At 50.3% G+C, this 15,128-nt stretch overlaps 1 protein-coding gene across 1 annotated transcript; it reads left to right on the top strand.

Annotated features, from left to right (window-relative positions):
* Window positions 1-1,231: 1,231 nt before the first annotated feature.
* Window positions 1,232-14,652, top strand: TUBA8 (tubulin alpha 8). Its single transcript, XM_084765601.1, has 5 exons — window positions 1,232-1,466; window positions 9,625-9,847; window positions 10,552-10,700; window positions 11,672-12,352; window positions 14,335-14,652. The coding sequence occupies exons 1-5, from the start codon at window positions 1,464-1,466 to the stop codon at window positions 14,626-14,628; spliced, it is 1,350 nt and encodes a 449-aa protein (XP_084621727.1). The 5' UTR covers window positions 1,232-1,463; the 3' UTR covers window positions 14,629-14,652.
* The last annotated feature ends 476 nt before the right edge of the window (window positions 14,653-15,128 follow it).

Here is a 15,128-nt window from a genome sequence, read left to right as displayed (position 1 = left end):
GCGGCTTATCTGGAGCCCTTGGTGTGGGCAGTCTTGGCTTGCAGGCTGTGTCTCAGTTGGAAGTGTGTTCAATAGTTTCTCATGGGCAAAGATAATTAAAACACATATTCTACCATCAATTCACTCATAAATAGGCAAATACGTGAATGGTGGGCCAACAGAATAAACTACATAGATAAGTTTTACTCTGCTGGTTCCTGAGGACAGAAGAAAGGTGTATCTTTATCTATGGTTGGAAACAGAATGGCCCAACATCTGGCCACAGCAGCTCCACATACATCTTGGGAGAGAAGAACAGCTGGGTTACATCTGTTAAGTATGAAATGGCCCTTGGTAGGGAAGTCAGTGTTGAGGTCAAGGGCATAAGAGCCATCCAGCCCCCACCCGCTTGGAGACAGAGGGACATGTGGAACCAGTTAGTAATGTGGGCAATTAAAGGGTAGAGGCTCTTAGGCCACTGTGTGGTACCACACGCCTTTAATCTGACCACTCTTGAGTTCAAGGCCAGTTTCGTTTACAAAGTGAGTTCTAGGTTGCCCATGGATACATAGAAAGACCCGGTCTCCGGGAGGGGAAAAAAAAAAGGCTTTTAACCAGGCCAGGCATACCTTCTCACTCCTACCCAACTAGATGGAGAGTGCAGAAATCCCTTGCTCATCAATGTCATCTATAGTCACAAAGAAGAGGTCCTAACGGGACAGAGGCACTGAGGACCCCCCATGTTCTGGAGTAGGAGAGGTGACACATTTGGAAATTAAGTAGGAAGGGATCTTGTAGGAGTGGGTCAGGAAGAGAGATTTGAGAATCGTGGAGTGGGGAGCGGATACTCTATTTTAAACAGCACTGAATTCCTGAACCCCTTATGGAGTGCTTGCCATAGATCAGGCGCCATGGTTTATGGCATCTCGCTGAGTTCTCCAGTCACCAGGCAGGCGGTGGTGGAAGCGCGGGCCCTAACCCCGGGTTGCCCTGATCCCTCGGGCTCTCCTGGGGGGTTATTCTGGCTAACAGATCAGCGTCTTCCCACCACACTAGCCAGTGCTGGCATCAGGAAGACTGCGAACATTTGGGGAGAAATGAGCATTTGTTTTGAAGTATTTTTCCACTGCTTTCCAATGCTGATCTCGGAGTGGATGTGGGGGGTTTGTGTGCGCACGTGTGTCACGGTCACAGGACTGCTTCCCCGACTCAGTGAGGCGCAGGAGCTCAGCTGCAGCTCCGGGGCATGGGAAGCAGTCGGGCTGGAGCAGGGAGCCGCCGGTGGGAGGAGAAGTGCCATTGTGACCTACCCAGGTCCCTCCCCTCCGCGGGCACTGTGATGCTGTAGGGCAACTGCTGGCCTAGCATGTCTGTCTCAGGCCCCCTCCCTCTCAGTGTGTCACAGACGCGGAGGCGGCCGTATCTGGAGCAGTTGGGGTGGGCAGGCCCAGCTGCGAGGCGAGCGCGCAAGGAGAGCAGCCACGATGGTGAGACTTCCCGGTCCGGGCTGGGCAGGGACGCGCGCAGGTGCCGGGTCCAAAGCTGCGAGGCCACTGGGTAGCTGCAGGGTGGCTTTGGATCTACTGGGGCTCCAAGTCTCCTGGAGGGGGTGTGGGTCAGTTTAGGGTCAAAGCTTTTGTACTCCGGAGTGGGGGAATATCTAGTTGTCCAGTTCCTTATATTTTGTGGAGAGTGCAGAGAGCAGGGGCCGGTCCACCTAAAGGGAGATCTGCTAAGGAGGTGAGGGGGGCGGGGGGCGCGGACCCGGAGAGCCGGGTGGAGAGGCGAGTTAGAATCTGAGGGACCGCCACTCATGGCCCAGGGTGGGACGAAATGGGGTTCGGGACAGGTGGCCTGGATCTGGGTGGCTACCGGAGTAGATGGAATCAAGTCTCCAAACGGAATCAAAAGTGACAGGCTGCAGACTAAGGTCATTCTCTGCCCTCATCATCCTGCCATCGGCTTGGGTTGGGGGCAACTTCAATTCGAGCTGGGTCCTGCGTACCCAACCAGCTTCGCAGGCGCCTACCACCGGTGCTAGCTCTCCGGTCAGCGGCTTGGGTTTGGAACGCCCTCAGCTCGAGCTGCGTCCTTTGGACCCAACCAGCTTCGCCGGCGCCTGGCGCTGCTGTAGGCTCCTCACCTTTCCCAGCGGTCAAAATGAGAAAGACTTTGGGACTCGGAAGTTTCCCTCTCCGGAGACCAGGGGACCTCAGCCTTTTAATTTTATTTCCTTTCCTGGCTTTGAGTCAGGACTCCTTACTGGTAGCTGTCTCCACTAGCTGTGGCAACCTTTATAAGCTAGAGAGACACCCCCACCTCCATCCCTCAAGCTGCCCCCCCCCCCCCATTCTCCCCGCTCCTGAGCTCCAAGGCAGCTCCGCAGGAGCCCCTGGGATGACTCGCTGCCTGGACTATTGTTGCCCTCAGTTCCCGCCCCCGCCCCCCCACGACGCCCCCTTCCCCCGACGCCTGGAAGCCCTAGTGTTTCCGCAGTGAAGTGGGACAGAAAGGTTAGGGTGGAGGGTGGGGCAGAATTAAGAGTATCTCACAGACCAAGGTCAGGTTTTCTGAGCCACTTGCTCCGGTGTCAGTGACAGAGCAGCCGGCCAGAACCTCCTTTTCCTCCTCCCTCCCCTTTCCCCCTCCTCCCTCTCCTTTCTCGTCCTCCCTCCTCTTTCCCCCTCTTCCTGCCACCCTCCTCCTCTCTGGCTGTTCATTTGGGAGAGTGCCCAAGACTTTCTGGCGCTGGTCCTCCTGTTGGTCCCACCTCTTAGCCTAGCTGTCACTCCCCAAGCACACTCCCAGACACACCTGGGAGCTTGAAGAATTTGGCAACACAGGAGAGAGAGTGACCAGAGGAAGCCACCTCAGCTCAGGCCCCTAGTGTGGGACCATAGAAGGACAGTGCTGAAGCTGAGTTTAAAGCATGTGGCTATGCAGCTAGCTGCGTGACTTCAGGACGCTCATCAAACTTCTCTGGACTGGTTTTTCTCATTTACAAAAATGAAAAGGGCTTAGTCTGACCTTCTAAGGCGCTACATAGATTTTATTATTTTAGGCTATTTATAGAGTGATTTATACATATATGAATTATACACACACATGTGGAGAGTTAATAAGCTTATTCTAACCATCATCCAACTTCATTTATTTGTTATAATCAATCGTTATTATTATTATTATTATTATTTTTTTTTTTTTTAAAGACAAGTGTTTACTATGTAGCCCTGATGGGCTAAAACTTATAGACCAGGCTGGCCTTGAACTCACAGAGATCAACCTGACTCAGCATCCTAAGTGCTAGGATTAAAGGTGTGCACTATCACATCCAGGAAAAACATTTTATTTGTTTGTGTGTGTGTGCTCATGCACACATGTGTTTGTGTGTACATGCACACGGGTCTTTGAGCATCACTGTTCTCCTTTTACCGGGGAATCTGCAGATCCAATTCAGGTTACCAGGCTTGCTTGGCAAGTGCTTTTACCTGCTGAGCCATCATTTTGGCATCAATTATTATTAGACTTGTTTTGTTTATTTGGCTGCACACTGTAGAACTGGTATTTACCATTTACAGTATCCACTGCATCAATATAGCTTTTCAATTTCCAAAGTGCTTGCACTTCTGTACGTGAATTCTGACCTGAGTGTCTACAGACTCTCAGAGCAGAGCCTAAAAGATGCTTGGCGAAGGGGACAGAAGGGATAACCCCGCCCCTGTGTGTGCCAGTGTGCTCCGCATATACCCAGGAAACAAAGCAAAACAGCAAGGTTGAAGAGGTTTTGAAAAACCTAAATGGTCAAATATCATGTTATTGTGTAGCCCTGAGTGTTGTGTACTGAGAATGACCTTGTATGCCCAGCACTGTCTTGGTGGGTACCATTTCCCACTCATGTAACCCTTTTCTTTTTACCTCTTTCCTTCCCTCCCCCTCCCTCTTTATTTTCTATTTTGAGAAAGGCTCCCCTTTAACTTGTGCTTTCCCCCCCCCCCATCCTCCTGAGCAGCTGAGAGACTAAATCCTTTTCTTCTTTTCCTTTTTACATTGGCAGTGGGGGTGGGGATGGAATCCTGGGGCCCAGCCTTGCTTGCTTGGCATCCTCGCTACCTCTGGGTCACATCCTCAGACCCTGACTCATTCCTGAGAGACTAGAATGGTTATTTTGTAAACCTTGATCCCAAGAAGCCCACTTCGCTTCCTCCGGTAGGTCAAGTTTCAGACAGCTGGCCTGGCCCCCAGGTCTCCTCTTCCTTCATGGGTCAGGGAGGCCTCCTTGAGAGTTGAGCAGAATTAGCTTTGCCATTTCTATTTTTGTTGGGTAAGACATATGCAATTAGTCCCCACACATGAGGCCATTCTTCGGTTGTTAGGTAGGTGGGCATTTTTCCTGCGACTTGCTGGATTTCCCCCCTGGCCCATGTTGTTCCATCCACCAATGTCCTTGAGTGGTTCCACACCAGATACGCAGATTTCAGCTTAAATCCACCCTCCGAAGCTTTCCTTCTTAACCGTCAGATCAGCAGGACAATCCCACACCCCAGTATCCTGTCTGCTATCCGTGTCTCCCCAGTAAGCATCCCCTGGGAATGTGAGGATGACCCTTAGTTTTGGGGAGTAGTATGGAGATTCCTGGCCAGGCTAAGCCGAGCTCGTGCTAACTGTAGCAGGAACCAGTGAGGTTTTAAAAAATATAAAGGTCACGTGCAGATGGGGGCGTGTATAGCATGACCTTTGAAATACCTTCATGCTGTTCCTTTAGCTTTGGGGAACACCTGCTGCATCACTTGGAAATTGACATCAAAGATAAGACAGGGCTTCTCTGTGTAGCCTTGGCTGTCCTAGACTCGCTTTGTAGACCAGGCTGGCCTCGAACTCACAGCTGTCGGCCTGCCTGCGTCATGCGTCAACACGCCCCGGCTGAGTCAGTCTTGATAGTAATCTTTCCTGCTCATCTCAAGCCAATGCGCAGTTGAGGGGTGGGGGTGGAGACATTAATGCTGTGGCCCCGTGCTTGTTGACTGTCATTGGTGAAGGGGGGACTCCTAAGTGACCTTGGTAGGATGACAAGTTAATAACCCTGAGGAGGAAATGGCTGGTAACCAGGCCAGTGTTAGCGAGGAGGGGGAGGATGTGGTATTTTTGAGGAAGGAAGTGGACCAACTGTTCACTTTTTCTTGGATTACTTGGGGAGCTGACAATGCTGTGGCCTTTGTGGTGGGTACGTTTCCTCTGTCTCCTGGAAGATGATAAAAAAGCGCAGTAGGCCGTGTGTACATCACACTGAAAGCCCAGAGGCCTTTGCCACCTGGAGCCTCTAGTGCCAGATTCTATTTACCAAGCACCCCTACCGCTTGTCTCTCATCAGCAGCGCTGTTGCTGCCCACTCCCCTCAGAGCCCCTCCCCTGGGCTGCCCTCTGCCCTCGCAGCCCCTCCCCTGGGCTGCCCTCTGCCCTCGGAGCCCCTCCCCCTGGGCTGCCCTCTGCCCTCGGAGCCCCTCCCCCTGGGCGGCCCACTCCCATCGGAGCCCCTCCCCCTGGGCTGCCCTCTCCCTGGCTGCTGTTCATTTGCTGGCTTTTCTCTCTTGCCAGTGATCCCAGATGCACTCTAATTGAAGGTTGTGGGCAGAGATAACTCAGTCTCTGATGAGTCACCTTTGTTCTTACTTTAATTATCCCCTAGGACACTATAGATCTACTTTTCACTTGCCGGCTTTGTAACCTAGGTCTGAAAATATATGTGATTTTTAAAACCCTAACTAGAAATAATGAGGTGGTAAGACGCTTCTTGATGGTGACTCCGTGGCAACCGGGGACAGGTGGCCAGGGACAATGGACCTTGTCTCAGTCCCTCACATACTTCCTGATGCTGCTCTGAGTCACTAACTTTTCTAGAGAAATATTCCACTTTTAATGCTTTCTTGTGAAGTGTTGAACTGGTTTTTTTCTCCTTTTTGTTCTTCAAGGCTGAGTTTCTCTGTGTAGCAGCCCGGGCTGTCCTAGAATTCCCTCTGTAGACCAGGCTGGCCTCGAACTCAAAGATCTGCCTGCCTCTGCCCGGCCAAGTGCTGGGATTAAAGGGGTGTGCGTCCAAGCATGGCTCAGACCACAGGATCTTAAACATGCTTGAAACTGGCTGGGCAGTGGTGGCTCGTGCCTTTAATCCCAGCACTCAGGAGGCAGAGACAGGTGGATCCCTGTGAGTTCGAGGCCAGCCTGGTCTACAATGCAAGTCCAGGCCAGCCAAGGCTACACAGAGAAACCCTGTCTCAAAAAAATCAAACCAAACCAACCAACCAACCAAACAACCCCCCCACAAAAAACAAAAAAACAAAAAGCCTCATGCTTGAAATTACTCTACCATTCAACTTGTGTCACAGGCCTTGAAATGATATAGAAAGAGTCAAAGCATGCTTTAGCTGAGGAGAGAGTGTAGCTTATTTTAGTCTTCTGAGAACAAAGCAAAAGGGACTGACAACTCTAAAATAGAGGAAATACATTAAACAGGATGGACATAAGGAAGGGCCTTTTGTAGTAGACTCTGAAAGGCTGTGGGGTTGTGGAATATTATTTCCTGTGACAGATCTGCTCTCTAGAGAGGGTGGGCAGAGGGGACACAGCTGTCCCACTGACTTCGTCCTTCATGCACTTATGCTCCATACAAAGTGGCAGTTGTGGGACATGTCCTAAATTCTCTTGACTCTTGCTCACTATTCCTAAGCTCACCCAAACATGTCTCCAGGCCTGCCTAGGGTCCTCCTTCAGCTGACCACACCGGCAGCTGCAGTCTCTGTGTTCTTAGGCTCTGCCCTCTCTTCCCATTAAAGGGGCTGTCAACCCACAGAGGGCTCTTACTCTGCTCACCTTGGCTATGCCCAGCACTGTGCTTGGTGCTGATGATTCAGTTGCTTGCCCATAGAAGGAAAAGGCAGACACTTGAAGCAGCAGCCACTGTGGCTTGAGTCTTGTATGTGATAAACAGAGAGACAATTATTAGCAAACACAGCAGGGACCCTGTGCTGTGTTCTGCCAGTAGTGGCATTTAACTGATAGGTGTCAGCACACTGCCATTTACAGCCTCCTTGGCAGGTGGCAGTGCTCATCGTGTTGGGGTGAACATTTGGAGGTGTTCTGGAGTTTCAGGTCTATTGAAGGAGTGTTGCTTTTCTCAAGTTGGTGTATAAGTTCTTCAATCGCTGTTTACCCCCAGGACTGTTGAGTTCAGGGCCTCTGGAATCATATAGAGCCTTTCCTTGCGGAGACCCAGGAGAACAGAGCTCTACAGGCCCAGATTCAAAATAGAATCGAGAGGAGGAGGAAAACAGGAGCTCGGGCTACCAAAGGGGAACCTGAGCTATGCCTTTGGAGCAACACAGACTGAAATATCCTTGCTGACTCAGCTTACCTTTGCCCCCCCACCCCCACCCCCCATCTCTGGCTGCTCAGCTTATCCCGAGGAACAGCCTTCTGGTAACAGCAGAGGAAGGTGACTCATTTTTTTACACCGCATGGAGTCTTTACCCGGACTCTTGCTTTTCACCTATTTTTATTTTCACTTTGTTATCAACACCTCGATTTTTACTATGAAGAAATTTAAACCTCCAGAAAAATAGATGTGTATAAGGCCAGTGTTGTGTTTATTGCTTAGGTGTAATAATCATTTATCTTAGACAATATCTACTTACTAATCTGTGAGTGTAGCTTACTTTCCTAACATTGTAGGCCCTGGGTTTGGTCTCTAATACTGTTAAAAATTAGAAGAAAAACAAAAGTACTTTAAGGTATGCTAGACGCTTCAGACATAATTTTAGACACTGAGAGCATTTTCAGACTTAACCTCATTTTTATCTTATTTAAAAATTAAAATTGATGAATTTCTCTGTTTTGACTTGTTTAAGTCAGAATTCAAAGTTGGCATAGTTGATTTAGCTGTTCTGCTTCTTGCATGGTTTTGGTGTGGCACAGTCCCTGTTAGCACTCTTATTACTCATAAATTGATAGAGAGAGAGAGAGAGAAAGAGAGATACCACTATCCTTCCTGGAAGAGCCCTGTATTTTCCCAGGAAAGGTCTAGAGTGTTCCAGAAACAAGACAACTGGAAACCAGGCAGCGCCCTCAGTAAGCTCGGGATGATTGGCATATGACGGTGACAAGAAGGGACAAATCTCAGAAAGCTGAAGTTTGGGGCCAAAGATGTTACTGTAATTTGGCAGAGGAGATGCAGGATCAGGTTCCGTGTGGATGCAGGATGGGGTTCTGTGTGGACCTGCCCAGCGGTCCCTGGTGTCGGTGCCTTCCTGAGCAGCCACAGTTCTCGCTGAATGTGTGGGGCAGTTTTGTGTCCATAATAACATGCTGGGGTAGGGGGCAGCTACTTGGCTGGTTATAGGATGTGCTTTCCTGAGTCCTGGGCTAAGATGGAAATAGAAAACAGCCCTGCCCTGCAACAAAGGGGGGTAAGAGCGGGAGCCCGTGAGCTTGGACTCTCTGCCTGCTCCCAGCAGGTAGAAGAGAAGCTCCAAGATCACGCCGTAATGGTGACCGTGGTAAAGCCAACGGCGAGCACGGCTAGATGCTTTATTTTCAGGTGAGGAGAGGTTAAGTGACTCAGCCAAGCTCATACAACGCAGCAAATAAATTGAGACGGCTGGCCCTGGGTGTGGGCCAGCTCTGAGAGAAGCCTTTCGCCGGGCATTGGGAAGTGCCGCTGTACTGCACTCTACAGCACTGTGCTCCATAGTGGTGGCTCTGAATTCCTGCCCACTTTCCTTCCTGGAGCAAGGGGTAGCGGGGTGAATGGGGGAGGAGAGAGACTCAGGCATAAAACCAAACCAGGGAGCAACAGGTCCTGAAGTCTCTGGTCCTCGGCATGTCCAGGGCATGTGCTCTGCCCCGTGTCCACAGAGGCTTCCGAGTTCCCAGGATGCGGGACACTGCTTGCTTCCATGACTAGCCATGCTCTCCGGAGGCTCTGCTCCTGGCTTGGGCTACCCAGAGCTGGAAAGTGCCACATCAGGTCATGGATAAGAATAGAAACCTACACACCAGGCATGTGCTTTCCTGCTGGGTTCTGGCAAGTATCACGGTACAGAGTCACCCCGTGGGGACCACTGTGTCCCCATAGGCTGGGAATGGGTGAAGGACGAGCTGTTTTCCCCAGGAAATCTGCTTGGGAGGGAACTGAACACACACACACACACACACACACACACACACACACACACACACACACACACACACACTCTTTATCCTCAGGTGACAATAATAGGATCAACTAGACAGTCGAGGCTTCAAATCGGAGCAATACAGATAAATGGGCACTTAAAAGGGAAGTTTTACTGAACATTTGGCCTGATCTAAGCAACGCAGTAGTTTATGGTAGCTTCAAAAGTGTTTCCCACTTCTCAGCATTCGGGAAGAGCAATTGTTAGAGCAGGCAAGCCACGGGACAACTGACTTCTTTGGGACCATCTCTTGTGCCAGGCACCTGGAGCCCCAGATACATCCTGTTTGTGGGGGTGACGTGGCTGTAGGGTTGAGCGTCCTGTGTGTTGAATGTGAGAAAGAGACCGCCCTTAGATGTGGGGCCTTAGCCCACGGCCAGGACCTCGGGTTCTCTGACCTCGGTGTGCCCTGTTTCCACAGCGGGAATGCATATCAGTCCACGTGGGTCAAGCTGGAGTTCAGATTGGCAACGCCTGCTGGGAGCTCTTCTGTTTGGAACACGGCATCCAGGCAGATGGAACCTTTGGCACTCAGGCCAGCAAGGTCAGCGATGACGACTCCTTCACCACCTTTTTCAGTGAGACTGGCAACGGGAAGCACGTGCCCCGGGCGGTCATGGTTGACCTGGAACCTACCGTCGTAGGTGAGTGCTGGCCAAGAGCTCTGCTGGAAACAGCAGCTTGCAGGGAGTTGAGAGGTCATGAGTGAGCCAGCTAGCCCCGCCCTCCACGTGACTTCCCTTGCTTAGCTCCTTGGGGAGCTTGTAATAGGGTTCCAAAGGCCCTTTGCTAATCTGTGCGGAACAAAATGCTCCTTAAACCGGCTTAAACAGATAGAGTGGACCAAGATTGTTACTGAGAGTAGGGAGTTAAAAACACACAGAAGTTTTAGAAACCATTAGAAACCTCTCATATGTGAGCTGCAGTGTGGCCTCACTGGTACAGTGTAACCTCGCAGCACTTTACCGTCAACGTGTGCGACAAGTAGCCACATTCAGAACTAGGGGTGTTGCACTGGCAGATCAGCGCTGGTTTAGATTTAGAAAAACACAGGTGGGTTCCGGCTGTCTCAGGGAAGGGTTCCCCAGGCTCTTTGAAGAACCCAGAGCCAGTGGAGGGAAGGAGAAGAAAGGGGCTTTGGTGATTGATGAGTGCTGTCTGCTCCTCCACTCTAGCTTGCCTCAGGGCCCTAGGCTTGGCGAGTGCCCTTATTACTCAGGCTCTCGCAGTCAGTCACGGACTTGTGCTCGGGTGGGCTGACTTCACTCCAGTGGAGTCTCGTACTCAGACGGGAGGGATCGAGCGTCTCTCCTGGAAACCAGGCTCTGAGGGTCCCGTCTCTTGACAGATGAGGTGCGGGCAGGAACTTACCGCCAGCTCTTCCATCCTGAACAGCTGATCACAGGGAAGGAGGATGCAGCTAACAATTATGCCCGCGGGCACTATACAGTGGGCAAGGAGAGCATCGATCTGGTACTGGACCGCATCCGTAAACTGGTAAGCAGGGCAGGGCAAGCCTGTTCAGGCTTGGACTCAGGTAGGGTAGAGGAATGTGTCAACTGGCGGGTGCTTGCCACACGTCAGGTGCTTGCTGAGAACATGGCATGGTCTCACCAACCATCACAGACCCTCCCAAGATGAGGCTTTAGCCAAGGGAGCAGACCTTTGGGAAAGGTTAAAGGGCCTCAAATGTTTACAAGTTGGGAATTCACGGATATGTTGGTTGTGTTGGTGTGGTCATTCCAGAATGTACACAAAAGCCGCAGCATCACACTGTGTTCCACATGGTGTGACACACGGCTGTGATTTGCCAACCTGAAAATAGCTTTAAAAAAATCTTGAATTTTTTTTTTGTTTGAGTTTTTCGAGACAGGGTTTCTCTGTGTAGCCTTGGCTGTCCTGTACTCACTTTGTAGACCAGGCTGGCCTTGAACTCAGAGAGATCCACCTACTTCTGCCTTCCTGAGTGCTGGGATTACAGGTATGCACCACTGTGCCTGACTGAAAATTTCAAAATCTTAAAAGAAAAAAAAAAAAGAGCAAACAAACATAGTTCCTTTTACATCTCTAAGACCGGCACCCTGAGCCCTTTCCAAGGTTGAGATGTGTAGGTCATCCTTGCCCATAAGATCATGTGACTTGGACAGGGGTAGTGGCCAAGGTTCCAGCTCTCGTAAGGCAAGGGCCACCACTGTGGTAACTTTGAGACTTCCTTCCTACTCCTGGTTTGGCCAGCTCTGAGGCAAACCACATGTGTGGTTTGTCAGTCTGGCCGTTAACCACTCCTCTTAAAATTGGAACAAGTTCTTTTGTGTCTTATTCCATATAGACTATTATGATTTCACTGGCATAAATATACTAAGGATGGGTATGGCAGACGGGGGAGGGCAGGGTTTGTCTGGATTTGTCGTCATGTATGTGGGGGCGGGGAGGTCTCAGTACTCTGCTTTGCTTCTGTCTCTCCCCAGACCGATGCCTGCTCCGGCTTGCAGGGCTTCCTGATCTTCCACAGTTTTGGTGGGGGCACAGGCTCTGGCTTTACTTCTCTGCTGATGGAACGCCTTTCTCTTGATTATGGCAAGAAGTCCAAGCTAGAATTTGCCATCTACCCTGCCCCCCAGGTCTCCACAGCAGTGGTGGAGCCCTATAACTCCATCCTGACAACCCACACCACCCTGGAACACTCAGACTGTGCTTTCATGGTGGACAATGAAGCTATCTATGACATCTGCCGCAGGAACCTGGACATCGAGCGCCCCACCTACACCAACCTCAACCGCCTCATCAGCCAGATTGTGTCCTCTATCACTGCCTCACTCCGCTTTGATGGCGCCCTCAATGTGGACCTCACAGAGTTCCAGACCAACCTGGTACCCTACCCGCGAATCCACTTCCCGCTGGTCACTTACGCACCCATCATTTCTGCTGAGAAAGCCTACCACGAGCAGCTGTCTGTGGCAGAGATCACCAGTTCCTGCTTTGAGCCCAACAGCCAGATGGTGAAGTGTGACCCACGTCATGGCAAATACATGGCCTGCTGCATGCTGTACCGAGGTGATGTGGTACCCAAGGACGTGAATGTCGCCATTGCTGCCATCAAGACCAAGAGAACCATCCAGTTTGTTGACTGGTGTCCCACAGGCTTCAAGGTGAGAACTGATGACAGGGTTGGGAGAATTCTGGGGATTACTGAGGATTAGGGAGAGTGAATCTTGGGAGCTTCTGATCTCTTATGACTATGACGCAGAGAGATGTCTTAAAGCAAATGCAACAGAGACTTCATTCACCTTTGATTGAGACATTCAGCGGTTAAAGGCTGGTCTGCTTAAGCCACTTTAGAAAGTGTATGAGTTTGCTGCTATTCAAAATTAGTTAACCAACTTTGACTTTTTTTTTTTTTAATTGAGGGACCTGAATCACAACTCCTTGAGGACTTGCAATTCATTTCAATTTACCTAAAAGACTCTTCTAGGCACATTTTAACTTTAGAGCTAACTAAATGGTTTTAATTGCTAGAGAGGCGTAATTCTTCTAAGTGAAGATGCGTTTTCCCGGCATAAAATAAAAGTCAACTATTTACCCTTGTTAACCTTATTCAACTTAGAGAAACACCAAGGCAGTTTCTAGACTTTAGCTGCCCAAATCCTTTTAGTCATGAAGCCCTGACTTTATCCCCTCCTATTAGCTGTGCTGCTTCTGCAGAGCAAGGGAACATGGGTTTGCTGCTTACTGGTCCACTCCCTGCGACACACGTTGTCTTTCCTTCCTAGATACTACCTTCTTCTGTGAGTCAGTTTGCTTATGCTTGCCGAAGCAGTCAAGGCTGTCCAAAAAAACTGAACTTGTCTTTTTGACTTGAGATAACAACATAGGCTAATAAGAGAGAAAGGAAAAGGAGAGAAATGTGGGGATGATGGGGTGATGAACAAAGAGGGGATTGCCTCCCTCCCTCGTTAATTTAAAGCCTGCTCTGAGGTTCCATATGGAAAGATGAGCAGGGTGGTGTTAGCATAGGTAGTTGCTTTTCAGGAAGGTGCATGGCTGCAGAATGCATATTGCTAAGCCTTACCTGCTGACATTCTCCCCAGGGGGATTTGTCCCCAACTTGCCTCATGGTGTCACTGTTGAGAAGGCAAAAGAGCCCTTATGCTGGCCAGAGCCACACCAGCAAGATAACATGGTATGGCAAACGATGTATCTCTTTCACACCTGTGGCCTGCTGCTTGTGTAGCAGGTGTGTGCCTCACAGGCAGCAGTATCTGAAGACATGTTTTAAGGCAGTGACTCTAAGAGGCTGGCAGTTTAAGCACAACATTGGACCGGGATATACTTTCCTTTGGGACAATGCAATGGATCTCAGTCCCTACCGATGATGCCACAGTTTGTCATCTTGATGCCTTCCAGTTTCCTGTAATTCTTGGTCTTGTTTGGTTTGGAGCCTTCATGGGGAGATTTTGAGGGTGGAAGTCCCTCTAGGAAGCCTCCCTCCTCATCCCCCATGCTATTCCCCCAGGACCTCCTTAATTTACTGCTCTGGATTCTCCCTGTGGCCTCTTAAATAGCCCTTTACCCCTGACAGAGAAACTTCCCTAAATTTATCACAAAAAAGCTAAGAGGAGCATCAGATAAGCATCTAGAAAACATTAAGCTTGCTGATAAAAATGTCAGTTCTGGAGACGGACCTGCCTGTAACAGGGAAGGCATTTCCTGCCTCTGCTCCCAACACAAACATTGGAGACGTCTCCTTTCATGCCACGATTTCATTCACTACATTTGTCAACTTGATAATTTCCACAGACATTTTTACCAGCCTGTCCTCTGTTTCTCCTCCAGCCTTTAGTTTCTAAAGCCCCTGTGATCCTCCTGCCTCAGACTCCACGGTACTGAAATGATGGGCGTGTGCTACCACGCCTCCTCCCTTTTGCTCTCAGTTTTCCTTCCTAGCATACACCCTTTTGATCTGCCCGTGTCCCCAACTTCCTTGTTCCTTCTGCCTCTCAGTCCCCGCAGTTCCACCTCACACCCATGCCTAGGTCTTGGCAACATAGCTTGGCACCAACAGATTGCACAAGGTTGTCTTTGGCTGACTTGTGTGTTGTTCTTTCGCCAATCTTTTATCTCTGTTCCCCAGGTGGGCATCAACTACCAGCCACCTACTGTGGTGCCAGGAGGGGACCTGGCCAAAGTCCAGCGAGCCGTTTGCATGCTGAGCAACACCACAGCAATTGCAGAGGCCTGGGCCCGCCTTGACCATAAGTTCGATCTCATGTATGCCAAGCGGGCCTTTGTACATTGGTATGTTGGAGAGGGAATGGAAGAAGGAGAATTTTCCGAGGCCAGGGAGGACCTGGCTGCCCTGGAGAAGGATTATGAAGAGGTGGGGACTGATTCATTTGAAGAAGAAAATGAAGGGGAGGAATTTTAAATATACGTCTGCCCCATGACTGTGTCTCTTTGTTTGTATGGCCCGTTTCATTTCCTCGCACTGCGCTCAGACCCAGGGCAGCAGATGTGCCTGCCGGCTCCTGTTTTCTCTTCTTAGTGTGCTGTACTCTATGGGAAAAGGAAACCACAGAAAGAGAAAGTGACAAGCTGGCTTCTCAGCCTCAGCCCCGCTGGCTCCTGTCCTACAGAGAAGGAGGGCCCCTGACTCCTGCACCCAGGCAATGCAACCATCCACGTGGATACTCAGCACATAGGGACCCCTCCCTGGAGTGAGGACAGCTTCATTACTGACTGAAGGGCGAGGGTGAAGGTGAGCAAGTCACAAACACAGGGTGGGAGCGAGGGCACACATTAGGAATCTTAATTCTAGCTTAGGCTGCCCTCTCACCCCAAGACAGGGCATGTTGGTGGAGGTATAGGAAAACACCAGCAAAATCTCAGACTGGGAAGATGCTGTGGACAGAGCAGGCAGAACCTCCT

This window comes from Acomys minous (assembly GCF_964271855.1).
Source record: "Acomys minous genome assembly, chromosome: 17".
NCBI lineage: Eukaryota > Metazoa > Chordata > Mammalia > Rodentia > Muridae > Acomys > Acomys minous.
The sequence above is the reverse complement of the archived record's forward strand: the minus strand, read 5'-3'. Positions and strand labels throughout refer to the sequence as shown.